Raw genomic sequence first — 19,129 nt, 5'->3', positions numbered from 1 at the left:
CTGCCCCCTGTTGTTGAAAGGCAGAACTGACTGACTGAATGGGTGACTAATAGACTGAGTGCCTCTGGATGGCCAGGTAATTAGCCGCATGTGCTGTGAGAGAGGGGCCCTGTCCGTGCCCCCATTTCCCGCCGTTTTTCTTTTTTCTTTTTTTTTAAAGTAAGGTGACACGCTGTCGTTTGTGCGGTGGGCAGCTGTGCTGAGGTAAGGCATGACGTCATCTTTCCCTTTTGAATTTCCCCTCATGTTTGTTTAAACGATTGCTGTTTTTTGAGAGGAAAATGGCACATGGGATAATGAATGGACATGATCGTTTTACATATTTGTGTGTATAGTTTTTTGTCATAACGTTAAAAAATCTTGTCAGTCCGTTTCTGACAAACTTGTGTTGATCAGTGACCTGAGCATCGCTCACATGGTAGACTATTATCTGTCTGAACAATTATAAATTGCACTGACCAGAAAAGCTTGAGTGTTGATAGCATCACAGGCAGAACCATAAATGATTTTTGGTAACATCTTTTTTTGTTTTAGTCATTTTTAAACACATTGACCATGCATTATAATGCATTCATGAAGCATTATAAACACGGCTATATTTCTAAAAGGGCATAACACATTGCCATGTTTATTATGCACTATGACTGCCTTATGAAGCTCTCATCTATAATGCACTATAGATACCTTTGTAATGCAGTAGAAAGCTGTATTATTCCGACCATCATAATGCATTATGAGGGTATCTATAGTGCATTCCAGATGAGAGCTTCATAAATCATTCATAATGCATAATACACATGGGTATAATGTGTTATGCCTTTTGATAAATAATTATAGCCACGTTTCTAATACTTTACGGATTCATTATTATTAGTTATGAATGTGTTTATAAATTGCTAAAGCAATGGCCTTAAGTAGTGTTACCTGATTTTTGTTTACAAACGTAACATTTTTTGCTGAGGGGCTCTCTAACCCCAAAATGGCCTTAGATGAATTTGCAGAGACAGAATTCTTCCAGAAGGAGCTGGTGGCTGCCAAGAAACGGGTGGAGAAGAAGATGGAGAAAAATAGGAAAAGGCCAGACTCACGACAAGTAGGCCGCCTTTGCAGATGCTGCCGCATGAACCTGAAACAGGGACCAAACAGCTAGCCTGCACATCCACACCGGCTTCCCTGGAGTGGCAGGGAAATGCACTTACTGCCCATCTAAAGTGTACTCTGTATACCGAGGAGATTCGGGCGTCTCCTTTGTTTAAGGCAGAGTGATAAAGATGGGTAAACTTAATAATTTTAATTTAGTCATTTTAATGTAATATTTGAATGCAGGCCTTAAATGATCCATATTATTTCAATAAGGCCTCCCTTTAGGGGTATAGTCCATGCTTTTACGTTTGTGTAAAACAAACCAAACAAAGGACACGGCCGCATGACCCCGCGGCGCCGAACAAAGAAGCACTGTGGGACACACGCCGGTGTCCGAAACAGACTGAGGAAACGAGCACATCGCCCGCCCCTGCCCAGAGTCCCGCTCGCAAACGTCCAGTCTAAACTAGGTGACCTAAGAGCGAGGTTGGGGTTCCAGCGCGATGAATGGTCATGCAATTTGGGTTTAACACCAAAATCATGTCCCTGTGCTTGCATCATTTAATGAATTGCCCCTCTATGTTTTTTGCATTGCACTTGAGAACTGAAGAAACCTTTAATTCAATGGCAAGTCCACTACAATTCTCTACATGTACATGAGTTTAACCAATCATTATTTAAGCTAATCAAATTTTGTTTCAAACTTCACAATGTTTTAAATAACCACACAGACACAAACCAAATGCAAAATAATCCACATTTATTTATATCTTAGTCTTATCTTATTCTATGTTATCTTACGTTATACAAAATCTTATCTTAACCTTATCTTAACTTACACTATATTAGTCTTATCTTATTCTATGTTACCTTACGTTATACAATCTTATCTTAACCTTATCCTATGATAAACCCATAACATGTCTTGTGCGCGCGGTTAAATAAGCCCTGTGAATAATTTTAAAATGGATAAACTGATGGTTGGGGTTTGTGGATGCACGAAAAGTATTAACCCATACTTTTTCCCATTCAATTTTTCTATTATTGAGAATCAATTCAGATAACCACGTTCTCGCTTTTGGAAAAATCTCCGCTTTATGAGTTGCAAAACAAAAGTAAAAATAAGACACTGTCCCTTTGTTTGGCGCATTGTTAATCCATTTTACTACCGGATGAGTTTGAAGATCAGTACCCCAAGGTACCTTGCATGCCTTTAATGCTGCACGCAACTTAAAATATAGAAATAACGTATTCTGAGATATATTAAACCTTGTAATTATTTCTTGAAAATCTAGAATTGATTTTTCACCATTTATGTCATTTAATATTAGAATACCTTTTTCTGCCCATGATGGCTGTACAAAGGGTTTTCCACCAGAAAGTAAATTTAAATTATGCCAAATAGGGGTATGGGTATGCCATATAATTTTAGAAGAGAGGAGACTTTCTATTTTCCTAAATATTTGAAGAGTGTAGGACAAAATAGAACCATAGTATAATGAACACTTCCTGTAAGAGACGCCAGAAAATAGAAAGTCCTGCAGACGAATTGGTGAAATTAAATCTTTTTCTATTTGTTTCCACGAGGACTGTGAACAAGGATCAAACCACTTCACAACTGGGAGCAGAACGAAGGACCAATGATACCATTTGAAGTTGGGGCAGCCCCATCCACCTTCCGATTTGCTTTTTTGAAGTGTAGACCACTTAATGCGTGGACGTTTTCCATTCCACACATATTTTATCAGTAAAGAGTCTAGCTTTTTCCAATAGTTTGCTGGTGGGGAAAGAGGAACCATGGAGCTAATAAAATTGACTCGAGGCAAAATATTCATTTTTATTGATGACATTCGGGCAGGTGGTGATGAGGGTAGACACATCCATCTTTTAATATCAGCTTCAATATTTCTATAGATTGACATATAGTTGACTTTTGAAATGAGGGATAAGGTAGGTCTCAGTTCAATCCCTAAGTATTTAACTTGCATTGATATCTGGATGTTATTATTATTAGGGACATTGGAACCTGAATTGAGAGGCATCAAAATCGTTTTAGAATGATTGATTTAAAATCCAGAAAGCTTACCAAATTCATCTATGACTTTAAGGGCATTAGGGAGTGAACGCTGTAGGTCAGATAGAAACAATATAGTATCATCTGCATAAAGAGAAATGGAATGGGCTGTTGTGCCTAGCTGAATTGGGGTGATATACTTACACTGTCTGATGAACTGTGCCAAGGGTTCTATTGATAGATTAAACACAAGAGGGGATAGTGGGCATCCCTGCCTTGTGCCTCTACAAATATTGAAGATGTCTGAGATATGCCCACTGGTGGATACTCTGACCATGGGATTGGTGTATAGGGTAAGTATCATTCTAAGAAACTTATCACCAAAATTAAATTTTTTCAATGTATACCATAAGTACCCCCATTCCAGTCGATCGAAGGCTTTTTCAGCATCAATAAATAGGAGGCCACTAGGTGCTTTCAATTTCCCTGATTCACCAATAACATGTAACACTCTACGCACATTATCCGCAGCCAAACGGCCCGTAATAAATCCCGATTGATCCGGATCAATTAATTTATGAATCACCGATTGTAAACGTCTGGCAATAACTTTAGCATATATTTTAATATCTTCATTAATCAAGGAAATAGGCCTATAATTAGAGCATTCTGAATGGTCTTTGCCAGGTTTCGGTAAGACCGTAATTAAAGCCGTATTAAGATCTTTATGAAAGTGCCCCTTGGATATGGCGTCATTAATAGTGCGTAACCAGATATGACCTAGAAGATCCCACAGCACCAAATATAAATCAACTGGGATGCCATCAATTCCCGGTGACTTTCCTTTATGCGAGTCCATTACTGCCTTATGGAGTTCACCCAATGTAATTTCAGAATCTAGACTATCAGCTTCTTCCTTTGAAAGTTTGGTTAGATTCAATTGGTGAAAAAAACTATTTAGCTGGTCTACATTAGGTTGCATTTCTGAAGTATACAATTTTTCAAAAAATGCCTTACATATTTTATTGATCTCCATGGGATGCGAAGTGAGACCATGTTTAGGGTTCCTGATTGCTTGAATGTTAAAACGTTGCTCATGTTTTTTCAGAGTGAGCGCAAGGAGTCGACTCCGTTTACTTCCATCTACGTAATATTTATGTTTTGTAATATGCATTAAATATTCTGTTCTCTGTCGAAGCAAATCATTAAGAGCAGCCCTTTCAACATTCAATTTCTGTTGTTTTTCTTCAGAAAATTTAAAACCCAATTCCCTCTCTAATCCCCCACACTTGCTCTCCAATGCTGAAACTTGTTCAAGATATTTCTTTTTAAGTCTAGCAGCGAAGGAGATGGCATTGTTTCTTAAAAACCCTTTGATAGATGCCCAGAACATGTCTTGATTAGAAACAGAACCTTGGTTTACGCTAATAAAAGCAATCAATTCTGCTCTCAGTTGAGAAAGAAAGTCTTCATTTTGCAGTAGAAAAGTATTAAACCTCCATCTGGAAGGTTTACAGAGAGTATTAAGCCGGAGATGTGCAAGTACCGCATTATGGTCTGAAATACTTTGTGGTAGAAACTCAATATTGATTAGATCCGAAAGCAATGTCGATGAAAATAGAATATAGTCAATTCTCGAGAATGATTTGTAACTCGGGGAGAAATAGGTATATTCTTTAACTGTAGGATTGTGCAGTCGCCAAGCGTCACATACATCTACTGTAAGTCCGCAGCAAACAATCTCAATGCAGTAGAAGATTGAGATTGTGTTACTGAGATTGACGGATTGGAACGATCTAAAACTGTGTCAATCACCGCATTCATGTCTGCTCCAATAATAATTGAGTATCCATTAAGAGATAAAAGAGTTTTCGAGACATTTGGAAAAAAGGAGGCATCATATGAATTTGGGGCGTAAATACTAACAAATGCCAACTTTTTCTCTCCTATTGAAGTACAACAATATGCAACTCTGCCATCATTATCTGAACCTGTATGTTCAACAATGAAGTTAGAATTGCGTTTAAATAAAATTATCACCCCTTTCCTTTTAGAATTACAACTAGATGCCACTATGGGTATATAATGTCTGTTTTGCAGTCTCTGGTTGTCTGATGCAATTAGGTGGGTTTCTTGAAGGAATGCTACATCAATCTTTTTTCTATGTAAAAGATCTAAAGTCTTTGTACGTTTGATAGGGGTATTTAACCCCCTAACATTCAGCGACAAAATGTTTATTCTAACCATAATCTGTATCTGGGAGACTCACGCAAATTAACACAAAGTTATAGCATACTAAAAAGATGTCCGTTAGAGATTTCACAGATGTAAACAGAAGACTTGGAATTCCTGAGTGCTTTATGCGCCTGAGCGCCCCCTCCCTCTCCCAAAACCCCTCTTTGGCCAACATCTGTGGCAATTGGGAGGCAATGACTAAGCACTAATAACCATATCAACCCCCTGAGAAGAGTGATTTCTTGAGGAAAGTTAGATTCACAAAACACTGTATTCAAATGCAAAATTATGGTCTAACATGGGAGAACTCCCAAACTGAATTTCGTTACACAAAATTTAAACTAGGAACTTATCAAAGTCATACAGTAGTTGAACGTTAACTATCCCCCCCCCCCTCCGCAAAAAAAAAAAAAAAAAAAAGAAAAAAAAAAAACATTTCTTAAAGGACGTTTGAAATCAGAATGCATTTGCATGAGAAAGATTACCACTTCGCTTCGGTAAGTAACAAGGCAGCGAGCTGAAAACGGTTGTGATCCATGTCTAACACGGATTTGTCAACCAGACATCGCTATTGCTTTTAGACTGCCCCCTCCTCAATTGGTACCTGGAACTGAGGGTTTAAAGATCTGCGAGCCGTCGGTAATTTCACGTCATCTAAATCCTCGATGTACTTATCTGCATCCCCCGGAGATTCGAACGAATTCTTCTGGCCTTTGTAGGTGACTCTTAGTATTGCTGGATAGATCAGGAAAGTCTCGGCGCCTTTCTTATGGAGCTTTGCTCTAACGGCCGAAAATGCCTTCCTCTGTTGCGCCATCTCCGGACTGTAGTCAGCATAAAATTCCAGAGTCGTTCCTCCAGGTAGAGTCGGCTTTGCCTTACGTGCCCCTTGAAGGATAGCGTGCCTGTCTGGATAGCGAAGAAGACGAAATAACATCGAGCGAGGCTTAGGTGAGTTAGAGTTCGAGTACACACGATGGGCTCTGTCAATCTCGATCGGGCACGGGCGCGCTGAGAGGTCGGGGATCCATTTGGGTAACATTTTCTGCAAAAAACCGACGGGGTCATCCCCTTCCATCCCCGTTGGTAAATTAACCAGGCGGACATTGTTGCGACGTGACCGATCTTCTAAATCAGTGTATTTTCGTTGCATCTGGTCGATCTGAGACAGACAAAGATTTGTATCTTTTTTCATTTTACAAAGACTGTCTTGAAGATTGTCCACATTCGTTGTGATATTAGCCAAACTTTTACCCAGAGACTCCATTTCTTCTTTCAGTGTTCGGAGAACTGCGCCATTCTCGGTAATATAGTCATTAAAAGGAATAAGAGCCGTCTTTATTGCCTCTGTTAGCATGCTGGAGACCATTTCGCGCATAGCCTCCTGTTGCGCATCGATTGCATGGCTAATAATGGAGGCCACGTCGTCCTCGAGCGTTTTGAGGCGTTTTCCGCTCGTAGTTTGTTTTTGAGGCGATATCGACTTCTTTCCAGTTGCCATATTTAAAGTATAACTGATACGTTGACAAAAATAAAAAATAAAATAAAACGACCTTTCCTCAATATGAAAGAAATGACAGAAAATAGGAGGTTTTTATCGGAGCCTAGTGCTGAGCTGTCATCCTGCACCGCACGCCACCGGAAGTCTGTGAGCTTCCTAATTACGATCGTATTCAGTATTACCTCCCCGGAGAGGCTCTGGACCGACGATCCTCCTTACAAGCAAACTTCTTCCCATTTCCGCCTGTCGCAGGTATTTTAGAGGCTGGTATCTGTGACATGTTTCGCTACCCTGATAAACTGATTTCATGAGGGTTTCACAAACTGTATTAATGATCTTCTGCAGGGTGGCGGGGGTCCGGATAATATCCCGTAATAACCCAGGACTGTGTATCAGTTTGGCATGTTAACGATGATTTTGTTCATATCTGGTAGGATTCTTACCTACCACGCGTATATTGAATAAGGTGAATCACGCCTTCAGTTCTCCCTCCGTAAAAGTGTGACTTTCACCAGTCAGGCAGCGCTGATTCTCTCAGGCCGAAGTGACAGTGATGGATCCGCTGCTCAGTAAAGCAGGAGGGGGCTGTAGGCTCACCTTCAGCCAGCGCCAGGCTCCGGCCTCCAAATTCATCACACTGCTCCTACACATGTCCGTCATATTTCGTTAAATATCTTTTTGCCAAACATCTGCTATTGTGTATAAATAAAACAGTGGGCTAGCGGCTGTTTTGTCCTGCAATACAGTATGAATGGTACAAAATGACCCACAATCCCATCGATCAGGCTCCAAAGTCCTGCTTTGCTCTGTGGTTTCAGAGCAGATTTTTTCTTTGGGATGGTTTTTCTAAAACTTCCATATTTTCTGCGTGGTCCTGTGTTGCGGTCTGCCCTGTGTACATACTCTGTACATTTCCTGGGCTCCCATATTAATCATGAACTTCAGATTAATTTTTTTTTTCTTTTTCTGGGGCGGGGGGGGCATTTCGTACCTGTTGACTGGATTGTGCAATTCGCTAACCCGAAACAGTATCGGATTCCTATGTATTACATATAAATAAAGTACAATTGCATCCAAGTAACTGATGTGTAGCCCTGTGGTGCTTAAGAGGGATGTCTGATCAACTCCGTTTTTGTTCATCACGTTGTGTGGGGAATGGAAGTGAAGGTTACCTAACATAAATACATCTTTATTTTACTAAAATAACCACAGCACACTTGTTTTAGTGGGAAATTCCTAATATTTTACCTGAATGCCATGGGTAATGGGAAAATGTTATTAAACCACTGTAGCTTGCTAATGCTACATGCTAACTACCCTATCTAGTGTGAAGGTAGTGTGGGTCTCTGCTGCTCTCTGCTGGTGCAATGAGGAACTGTAGTGAAATTCATTTCATATAGTGTAGCTAAAGAAATGTTTAAATTTACAATAATTTACTTAGCAAACACTTTTGACCAAATTCCATACTGTGGTGGGTAGCATCAGGGAAAATAACCAGCTGGAGACTCATGTGCGTTTCACTTCTCTCCCTTTACTTCTTCTCATTATCCCGCACACGTACATCTCTATACATAGTCCCGCAGCGCCCTCTATCGATCTTCTTCATGTGGCACAACACAACACATACAAATAAGGATCAGAGAACAAGGTTAGAGAGTGTCCCCCGAGCAGTCAGAGACTTGATAGCCATGGGACTTGAACCAACACCCTTTTGACCGCTAGCAGAGTGAAACTGACCCACAATGTCGCCACGAAATATTAATTTACTCAGTCCAGCATTTGGAACTGGAAGTTAAAGATGCATTCCTGCAAGTTAAAGTCAAGGGCCGTATAATTTTCAAATTAATCAGAATAGTTTTTCATAGATCAAACTACTGGGTATCAGTTCAGTACAGCATACGTTATGTATTTGTCACTTTTATTATCTGAGTTAGTGTCGGGCTCTGGTGCGGCACGGTGGTGCACTGGTTAGCACTATCACCATCACCACTGTGACCAGGGTTTGAGTCTCTGCCAGGGTTCCATGTGTGGAGTTTGCAGGGTCTCTCTGTGTCATTGTGGGGTTTCCTCTGGGGGCTTTGGTTTCCCCCCCGATCCAAACACATGGTGAGATTAGAGGTACCAAGGTGTGTGTATGTGCGAGCGGGTTTACCTATCCTTATGGGGACATAATGTCCCCATAACGTGATAAATATCTGTTTTTTTTTCCCTTATGGGGACCGGTTTCCTCTCTTTTATAAAAATCGGTGACTGCTATGAAAAAACTAAAAATGCAAAAACTCTTGTATTTTGTTAGGTTACTTATGGTTATGGTTAGGGCTGGGTAGGGGTCAAGGTGTCATAGTTAGTTTTAGCTTTTTTCCCATTGAAATGAATGAGCGGTCCCCATAAGGATATCTTTACTGTACATGCGCGTGCGTGCGCGCGTGCCCTGTGATGGGTTGGCACCCCCTCCTGGGTTGTTCCCTGCCTGGCACCCATAGGCTCCAGACCCGCCCCCCCCCCTCCCCACAACCCTGGATAAGTGGTTACAGAGTATAGATGGATGAATATTGAGCTGTGGGTGAGATAGAGAGTTTACAGTATTGATCCCAAAATACAATATGTTGTAATTTACAGTAGGAGCAGAAGGAGTAGACAATTAATGTAAAATAAACATCACAATAAGCTATACAATAAGGATATATTAAAATGTTTAACATGTCTAGGCAAAAATGTTACTTCAAAACTTCAAAAATGTCCTCTTCAAAAACACTGCAGTAAAAAGCCTTGGCTGTTTCGGTTGGCTACTCACTATTTAGCTACTGAAGTAATTATATTCTATAGCCTGCAACCGAGTGATAAGCTGCAGAGTTAATTGGGACATGAGCTTCAGAGCTAATTAGGGTGGGGATACATGCTTGTATGATCACATCGTGCAGCAGTGACTGGTCTGCATTCTCTTTCTCTCTCTCAAAGGTACATTCTCTATATTGTCTTCTGCAGGTTACATCTTTTTAGTGTTATTCTGAAGATTATATCCAGGATTTGACATAACTGGTACGCAAGTACTCATTCACCTTTAAAAGCAATACGTGCGGCAATCGATTGTTGTAACAGCGTGAATTGGCCTGGACAGGAGGCTTATAAAAGCAACACAGGGGATATTATAAGACCGTGTGGTTTATCCCAAGGTGTTTTGCCGTTCTCTATGGCCATCACCATCTTGGACAGGTATCCGCTACCCAAATGCCACAGGTGCACCACGCATATGCCCAGTCCAATCTGCTGGGTCTGTCCCTCACTGTCATCGTCCTGCACTTTATACTGTATACCAGTGTTTCCAACTCCAGTCCTCGGGGACCCACAGACAATCCATGTTTCAGTCACTCAGCCTTTCGGAGTGACGACGTACAGGCCACTGTGCCCTACAGGTACATAAAGAGATAGCCGCCCGAACAGGGACTTGAACCCTGGACCCTCAGATTAAAAGTCTGATGCTCTACCGACTGAGCTATCCGGGCTCTTGGTTGTAAATGAAAACCCCATAATCAGGTCCTTGTGTTCACCTAATATGGGCACGTTGCGTAACTTGGTGCTGGTTCCTATGAATGACTTAAAAACAAATACAATGATATAAAAATAAGGGAGAACAGAAAGCTTCATTTTACTTGTATTCCCATCCTTACATTTCCAAAGGATGATAAGGTGGGGTCTGTATTACAATTCTTTTTTGTTTTGATGCAGTAAAGTTCTGAGGATGGACGAAGAGACAGTCACACCGCCAATAGGACACGGCTGTCAGACTTAAGGGACTAAATGTTTTTGACGGCTTAGTCTGCAGCAGCTGGAATATAAATGATCTTAGAGCCCCGAAGACCAAATACAGACGTTTCCTACTTATTCCACAACGCCCTGTTGTCATGGTGCTTTAGATACGTAGATAAGTAAGATATTTTAACTTGGAACAGTCATTCTAGAAAATCAATGAATCTTTGGCTTGAAAGATAAAGCTAATGTGTAATGGTTACTCGATCTCTGGAGAAAATTTAAGGAAAGAGTACAGCAGTCATTTTTATGAAATGACTAGGAATTTAGTGCCCATTTAGGTTGGACATAGTGGTAATGATTTGTAGAATAATCTGATGCATGTGAAGATCTTACTGAGGTTCCTGGGCTGAATGCATATTCACATGCTTCAGTGTCTGGCTGCCACTGCTGTGAGTGACTTACTGCCCTGGCTGGCTCCCTATAACACGTCATGTAAGAGCACTGGCAGAGCCAGCGGAACACAAGACCTACCCTCATGCTGAGCGTCCATAGTACAAGATATCATTCCAAGGTCACCTCCCCCCCCACACACACAGACTTTCCCCCCCTGGGAAACCTATATTAAAACTGGGATCTGGGAGATTTTCAGCGGCGTGAACCTCACCGCCACGTTAAAGTCACGATTCTCCCCATCCACCTCCAGCCACTGGTGCCCGGAGAAGACGCCGATCACCCTGCGCTCCCACCTTTCCAGGGCGGAGTCCCAGACGTGGCTGCACACCCCTGAGCCGCTGGCCCCAGGCTGGGCGTCGCAGTGTTGGTAGATCAAGTCACTAGACTCAGCCTCCACCGGGCAGAAGCGATACACCAGCTCCCCAGGTCGGTCACTGTCAAAGCCAGAGAAGTGGATCCGTCTCCCAGCCAAGTCCTCCAGCGAGGGGGCCGCTGAGAGACGCATGAAAGGGCGCTGATGAGACCATCGCAGCCCAAGCAGGGCGTAGTCAAAATCCATGCTTATTTCCCGGAGACCCTGGATCCAGCCTTTGGGGACACGTGTGCATCGCACACGCACCCAATGAACAACGGGTGTTGTAGGGGTAAACTGACCAGGATTGGTGCCATTCATAGTGGGCGGGGTGTCCATAGTGGGCGGGCTTATAAAGCCCACCTTAGCTTTTTAGCACCTTTGACGTAGTCCTTCCCGTCGTGAACACAGTGGGCGGCTGTAAGGACATGATGTGCCGACACCAGGACCCCCGTGCAGCCTGTGGATATACGGACTGTGGTGGAGAAAGGGTAGTCAAGCAGGAAATGGTCACCGCGGATGCTGAAGCGCCCATCCTCTCCGTAGATCTGGCGTTTTTGTCTGTCGTGTCTCTCTGAGCGTTCTGTCCCAGGTGAAGGCCAGACTAAAGGATTATGCTTGCTGTCCTTCTCACCCTCATCCTCGAAATCCACAGTGGTCAGGGTGCGGGAGCCATCTGAGTACAGTGTCTCGAAAGCTAACCACTCGCTCAGGACCGGGACATTTACGCTCTGCCCCTTGTGGTAGCAACTGGCAATGCAATGCGTGGTCAAATCCAGCTGAGGCTCAGCGGTGAATAGAGGGCGGGAGAGGGGCTGGGGGGAGTGCAACACCAGGGCGGGGATGTGGGGGGGCAGTTGGTAGGGGGATGCTGGGGGCAGAGGGAGGGGGAAAAGAAGCAGGAGGGGGAGGGGAGAAGACCAAGGGCAGGCTGGGGCAGACCTCAGGTGCAGTGGCATAGCAGGAAGAAGAGCGACCTGAAGATGAGAAAGAACATCATTCATAAGCATAACAAAATGCGGGGAACATAATGCAGGTGACTGCAAGCTCGGGAACAGACAGAACTATGCAGCTCAAACAGGCAAACACACACATTCAAGGGCCAGAACATCCCACAACAAAGAAGCTCTGTTCACTGTGATTAATAAGGACCCTTACAAACAAATCCGAACCACATCTAACCCAACGGCAAACAAACACTTTCAAACCGGGGTCCTGTTATAAATACATACAGAATTTGATTCCATATCGTTCTTTGATGGATCTGAGAATCCTCTCCTTTTACTTTTCTTTACTAGTTGAATATGAGCTTATTTAAACAGCTTATTATTATTATTATTATTATTATTATTATTATTATTATGATCATTATTTTATATTTTAACAATCCTTAATGTTAAGTTTGACAGACACAATAATTCCTGGGGAAAGATGGAAATTTGTGTAAGTAAAATAAAGTTTACAATGGCAGTACAGTCGGGCAAACGAGGAAATGGGGACAGCAAAGATCAGGCACCCAGGACACCATGGAGATGAACAGCTGCAGGTTCTGAAGTGTGGAAGATTATAAGCACAAATATTCAAATGGCAATTCATTTTGCAATTGGCAATTCAAATGTGCAAAGTGCTTATGCAATCCTTAATTCATTTAAAAATATTTTGAATAACAAATAGAATAACAAGGCACTGAATTGCATTTCGTATTGCCATGGGCTTTTTGCCTCTTTATTCAAATGCAATGGCATCCCAGGCAATTGCATTGCATGTTGGGGCGAAAACTCAATGGGTCGTATCAAGCTGACGTCATTGTCCAAGATACGCATACATGAAAACAAGGCAGCGGCCATTTTACCGGGGTGTGAGTGACAACAGCAGCAAGAAAACCTCGAATCTAAATTTCTTCCGTATACCTTCGGATCGTACAAATCAAGGCAAAGACAACAGAAAACTTGGCTAAGATTCATCGATCGAAAGAACTTAAATGACGATACTGTCAAGAAGTGGCACGTTCTGTGTTCTGAGAATGGACAGTATTTCAGTCAAATGCATTAAAATTGCGTATTCATTTCATTTTGAGCATTTTGTAATTTGTATTTTGTTGCACGGAAAAAAATCAGATGTAGGCTAATTTGAAACAAAATAGACTGAGAGATTGTATTCTATGTATTTAAAATACTTAATTAAATGCCATTTTAAGAACGTTCATCACTAGGCTTACAGACTTTTAAATACAGTCATCACCATCCTTCGCATTATTCCAAGGATAGAAGCTGCTTTGGTGATCGGCGCAAATTGCCTATTAGTATATGTAGTAAAATAGGCATATATTGCTGACTGAATGTCAGTATAGGACGATTAGCAAACAGCAGTACTGTCCCACACGGAAATAACCTATATAAACATATATGTTTTAATATAGGTTTTTAATATATGTGACATATATAAAATTGGCCGTTTTCCTATATTATATAGGTACATACTTGCATGTACATATGTGCACATATATACGTGCATACATGTACCTATATAGGTACATATTTGCATGTATACATGTGTGCATACTGTATATGCACCTATATGTTCACCTATATGTTCACCTATATATAACTAAAATGATTCAAATCCATAGCTGCTAGACAACATAAATAAAAGCCCAAAATGTAGAAATTTAAATTTTTTATTTTCTTAAGAACAATCAAATAGTAAAAGAACAAAAATATAGTACAAGAACAAAAATAAGACAAAAAACTGAACAGGAAGAAAAAAAAAATATTTTGAGGATCTTCTCAGCTCCGTGAGCTTTGAATTGATAGATGTTCCTATCTGCCCTCGGGTGGCTGCCGGCCACTTCTTCAATGTAGCATCTAGAGAAGACAAAAAGAATAAGACAGTATAATAATAATATTAATATTAATATAGTGCTTCAATTGGAAGATTCTGATTGGATTCTGCTAAATCTGAAAGAAATTCTGATTGGAAACATCACCAATTTTTTACCTTTTTTTATTAGCGGCATCATTCTTTCATATGCACGTTCGTCATGGGGACTGCATTGTTAACAGTCACACAGTCAATAATGTGCATCCAAAGCAGAGAAAATTCATGGATAAGAACAATTTAGTCACTCACGTGTTTTTTGGTTAGCTTAAAACACAGGTGAAGTACAACTTTTGCAGTTGTTTTTAGGGAAATTAATACCGCTCTGCGGTTTTATAGCATTTTTATACCCAACAGTACCCAAAATACTTTTGTACCCAACAGTACCCAAAATACTTTACAATGGCCTCCCATTGACCCATTCACACACACATTCCACCAGCGAGCTGCCATGCTAGGTTTATTCGAAGAGCAATAAGATATGCATTAAAATCAAGCAAATCAATTACCTGTATAGACAAAATAAGGCACAAACACAGGACAGAGGGGATTAGGGGTGATTATTTATTAAAACTTCAGACGACAACAATTACTGTAGTGCCACGAGGTTATATCTGCAACACTATATGTTCTACAAAATAGAGGACTACACACCTTACAGCGCAATACCCCAGAAATGTGGCTTTAGAAGAGGAAAGGTAGGATTAAGAAGTGAGCAAGCGATGAATTAGTATTATAGGTCCCAAGCAGATACAGTAACAATAATGGGTGCCCTACCTTATGCAGTCTCCACTGACGCCTAATAAACATTGATACAAGTAGGCTGGTTAAAGTGGTGAACTTAAGTCTTAAATGTTTTGTTTTCCCTTCTCAACGCATTATGCATTTACTCACCAATAATGGCTACCTTTTTAATTTGGTCAAGGGCGACCAGCTGCTCCCCATCCCCTCTGGTTGGCTTCCCACCTTAAAGTAATATTTCAAAATTATTATGAAAGGGGGGTAAAATGAAGGTGGAGAAAGCAAGAGCTTTTTTATATACACATCACATTTTCTTGAGGTGCAAGGAAATACAAAAATGCCAAGTAAAAAAGCGATGGTATGCCCGCACACAAACATAATTTATTCCACAGAATATGACTGACTTGTTTTTTTTCCAAGGACAGAAGAGATTAGGAACATGTTGTTTTGTAGCATTCAGGTTGCTTTTCAGCAAAGTCTCCAAGTCGAAGGTGCCCAGCAGCAGATTCCGCACCATGGCAGTAGCAGAGGTGGCAAGGCGGGCTGCTCTCCACGCTTCTGCCTGGCAAAACACCCCAGAGCCCTTTATAACTTCAATCTGAAAAATAATTTCACATCACAATATTAATTTATTGGCAACTTTTAGAAACTTTTTCATGTTTCATACTGATTCTTATGCTTAGCTGCCCAATAGTTAATAGGATTTTATGTATAAATGCAGATTAATGATAAAGATATGAAACAAATTAATCATTGCCCTAAACGTTATTAAAGGAGAGAAGGAGGAGGACAGGGTGGGGGGAAAGTAGGGAAGGAGAAAAGACAGTGGGTGGAGAGGTGCGAAGGGGGGCAGGAGGAAAGGATGATTGTCATTTATAACACTAATTGGCTCCTACAAAGCACACAGTTTAAGCACACCTGTGTTTTCGCTGAGGTCTCAGCTGTTGCTGCAGTCTTGTTAGAGAAAAAAACATTGTTAAACTCTTCAACAATTTTATGCATATGGGGCAAGTAAATTACATATTACCACTAACTATCCCAACATATAAATCCCTATAGCTCAGTTGGAGCCTTAAGTAAAATAAGTACAAAAAAATCAGAGGTATAAAAGGGTTACACACACCTGTGGTGTCTCTCGAAAGCGCTCAGTCACCATGGGACTCTCATTAAAGGGCTCGGTCTCCTCTCTGGAGTCTTAGAGAAGAAAGAAACATAGTAAAACTCTTCATCAATTTTTATTCATCCAAGCAAGCCACTATAGATTCTTATTTACAGGGGGGCTTGGAAAACATTAAACATGTCAATAAATTAAAGTTACATGCAAAAGTAATCAGCCAAACACCATACAAATCCATATAGCTCTGTTTGAGTAACAAGTAAACTAAATAAATAAATAAAAATGCAAGGGAGAAAAATACTCACCAGATGCATTTCTCCAAAAGTCGAGGAGAAATCTAGATCCTCCACAGGAGTCCTTCCAGTCTTGTTCATAGAAGAAAAATATAGTTATTCTCTTCAATAAATTAAATTGCAAATACATCAAATAATTAACACTATCAATCAGCCCAACATCACAAGTCTCTACAGCTCTGCTTGAGAAACAATTTAAAAAGCAATGAAAATCAGAGGAAGTTACCTTTTGAGCAATAGTGGCGAGGTCACTTTTCATTGGACGGATTTCTAGAAAGAGGTTATATAAAGAAAACAATAATTACAATCACTAGATCAAAATAGCACCCAGCAACTCAGTGCCCTTACTCTTCGAAAAACATTTCCTGCAGCTGTGAACGCAAGCTACAACCCCCCTCAAAAGCCCATTGATAAGGCTCTGCAGAGGAAACCTGGTTGTGAACGCAATTTTCTTTCTCCAATTTCTCTCAAATTCAAATTCCCCAGGGTTTTTTTCTGGAGCCGATTGCCTTCTTGAGCCATTGAAGGCAGAGAAGCATCATTTATTCTCATGAACTGTATGTTCTCTAGGCCATGACTTTTGTTAATCCTCTATGAATTCCTCCAGAAAGAGACAAATAAATATAATTCTAATTTGAATCTTATCAACGGCTATATGAGCACCCAGACTACCTCACCAGCTAACAGCATAGCATTTATTTTGTCAAACACGTATTTCAGCCCATAAAATTTCTAAGTTTATACTTCTCTGCCACTGCAATATCCATCTCCAGAAAAAAAACCCTGCTAGTAAATATTAAAGTTAGAAATACTTACGATTGATGATAATGTCTTTCAGACGTGTATTTTCATTTTTAAGAGAAAGGACTTCATTTCTCAACTCCTGCAAATTTCTTTGCATTTGGTCGAGTTTCCTTCTCTCCCACATCTGTTCGTCCAGGTGTTTTCTAAATTCAGCAGCTGTCTATGAGAAAGAGACAGAGAGAGACAGAGAGAAGAACAACAGCTAATTGTTATATAACTTTTGTAAATGGTTGATTCTGATTGGCTGAGAGGATGTCACGAGAGGTGTAAGAGGAAGGTGGCAAGAAGTCTAGGGCAGAAATCCCTCCACTTGGCTATATGTAACTGGTTGTCCGGCCTCCTGGTGGTTATTCCTTACTTAAAACATGAAACTTCCACATCTTGTATTTCATGTAATGTATGTATGTAATACACCACACACTGGATGTCATCATTTAGGCTACCTTTTTCTTAGAGGGTGGTACTATGTCCTCTTCATCCCCAATACGCTCCTCCTCTTCTCTGGCCCGCTGGGACAGAGAGAGAAAGAGAGAGAGAGGACAAATTTGCCTACTGTGCTGGTGTTGTACCTTGTAACAGCTACTGATAATGCACTTTATTATAAAAGTCTTACTTATCTTTACTGTATTGCAATGTAATAACACATACTGGGTGCAGACTGGTAGTGTACCTTGTTCGTTGCCTCATCCTCCTCCTCCTCCTCCTCCACCTCCTCCTCCTCATGGTTGTATTTAGAAGAACATTTCTTTTTCACGCCAACCTTCGGAGGGAGAGGGAGAAACAGAGGAAAAAGAAAAAGCAATTTAGCGGTGACAGTGGCACAAATGGGAGAGCGGGTCGTCCCATGATCGGAAGGTCGGGGGTTTGAATCCCGGCTCCTGCAGGTGCAGACTGTCGTTGTGTGACAAGACACTTGGGCAAGACACTTCACCCAATCCCTATGTGTGAATGTTTGTTGGTGGTCAGAGGGACCGTTGGTGCTGATGTGAGCAGCCTCGCTTCTGTCAGTCTAACCCATGGGAAACTGTGGCTACAAGTGTAGCTTACCACCATCAGCATGGACTGAATGAACCCCCCTCCCTTTCAGTGCTTTGGGTGTGAGTTGTGTGTCTTATGAAAAGCGCTATACAAATTCTCTTATCCCCCAAAAAAATTGTACTCATCATGAATGTATTGTAATATAACAACACACACAGGATGCAGACTGGTAGTGTACCTTGATCTTTGAAAGTCTGTCATGACCCTCCTCCTGCTTCTCACCCTCCTGGTGCTTATATTTGGAAGCCCCTCCCTTTTTATTGTCAACCTTGACAGAGAGAGAGAGAGACAGACTGACTTTTAGCCCAACTCTTATTGACTTAAGTTACACCACCTTGCACATACATCTTGTCAACAAAGCACATGAAATCATCATAGATGACACAATTACAAACCTACACACATGCCTACACATTAAGAAACAAGAGAGAGAGGGGGAGATAACTTTAAGTAAAGCACCAATTGGTGCAGTCAGTTACCTTTTTCTTTGAAGCCTTCCCAGTCTGCCCCTGCTGCTCACTGTACTTTGAGTTTGGGATGTGAGGACGTTTTGTTTGCCCTTGTGTGTCGTCATTCTCCATCTCAATCGCACGCAGTTTAATTTGGAGAGTTTTTTCAAATTCTGGTGCAATAAAATTTAAATGTTATCATGAACTACAAACGTCTGTCTAATCATGTTTAACGTTACCAAATCTAACATTAGTCCCAATTGAACTTCGCTAACATTAGCAAATTAGGTAGCTAACATGAGCCAGAAAGCTAAGCTATTGCTAGCCAGGTACCTAGCAAAATCCATTTACACTTCTTTAAGTGCGAGAAAAACCATTTAATGTGGTATATAACTACATCCCACATAGCAAAATTGGTATGG

The 19,129-nt window shown here is 41.0% G+C and overlaps 1 protein-coding gene, 1 non-coding gene and 1 pseudogene across 2 annotated transcripts in view; all 3 read right to left on the bottom strand.

The window, feature by feature from the left end:
- Nucleotides 1-10,263: 10,263 nt before the first annotated feature.
- Nucleotides 10,264-10,336, bottom strand: trnak-uuu (transfer RNA lysine (anticodon UUU)). Its single transcript has one exon. It is a non-coding gene; the product is annotated as a tRNA-Lys (tRNA).
- Nucleotides 10,337-10,930: 594 nt separating this feature from the next.
- Nucleotides 10,931-12,347, bottom strand: LOC140582245 (serine protease 23-like; annotated as a pseudogene).
- A 1,702-nt stretch (nt 12,348-14,049) lies between these two features.
- The window catches only part of LOC140582417 (uncharacterized), a 94,831-nt gene continuing 89,751 nt past the window's right edge, over nt 14,050-19,129 (bottom strand). Inside the window, exons 3-13 of the mRNA XM_072706769.1 lie at nt 18,437-18,526; nt 17,891-17,980; nt 17,664-17,729; nt 17,233-17,380; nt 16,429-16,488; nt 16,130-16,200; nt 15,925-15,960; nt 15,521-15,604; nt 15,173-15,231; nt 15,043-15,064; nt 14,050-14,252 (exon numbers count right to left, since the gene is read on the bottom strand). Coding sequence (XP_072562870.1) covers nt 14,241-14,252; nt 15,043-15,064; nt 15,173-15,231; nt 15,521-15,604; nt 15,925-15,960; nt 16,130-16,200; nt 16,429-16,488; nt 17,233-17,380; nt 17,664-17,729; nt 17,891-17,980; nt 18,437-18,526 — 738 coding nt within the window. The 3' untranslated portion in view covers nt 14,050-14,240. The remainder of the gene's footprint in view (nt 14,253-15,042; nt 15,065-15,172; nt 15,232-15,520; nt 15,605-15,924; nt 15,961-16,129; nt 16,201-16,428; nt 16,489-17,232; nt 17,381-17,663; nt 17,730-17,890; nt 17,981-18,436; nt 18,527-19,129) is intronic.

This window comes from Paramormyrops kingsleyae, chromosome 24 (genome assembly GCF_048594095.1).
Source record: "Paramormyrops kingsleyae isolate MSU_618 chromosome 24, PKINGS_0.4, whole genome shotgun sequence".
Classification (NCBI taxonomy): Eukaryota; Metazoa; Chordata; class Actinopteri; order Osteoglossiformes; family Mormyridae; genus Paramormyrops; species Paramormyrops kingsleyae.
This window is presented reverse-complemented; position numbering and strand designations above follow the sequence as displayed.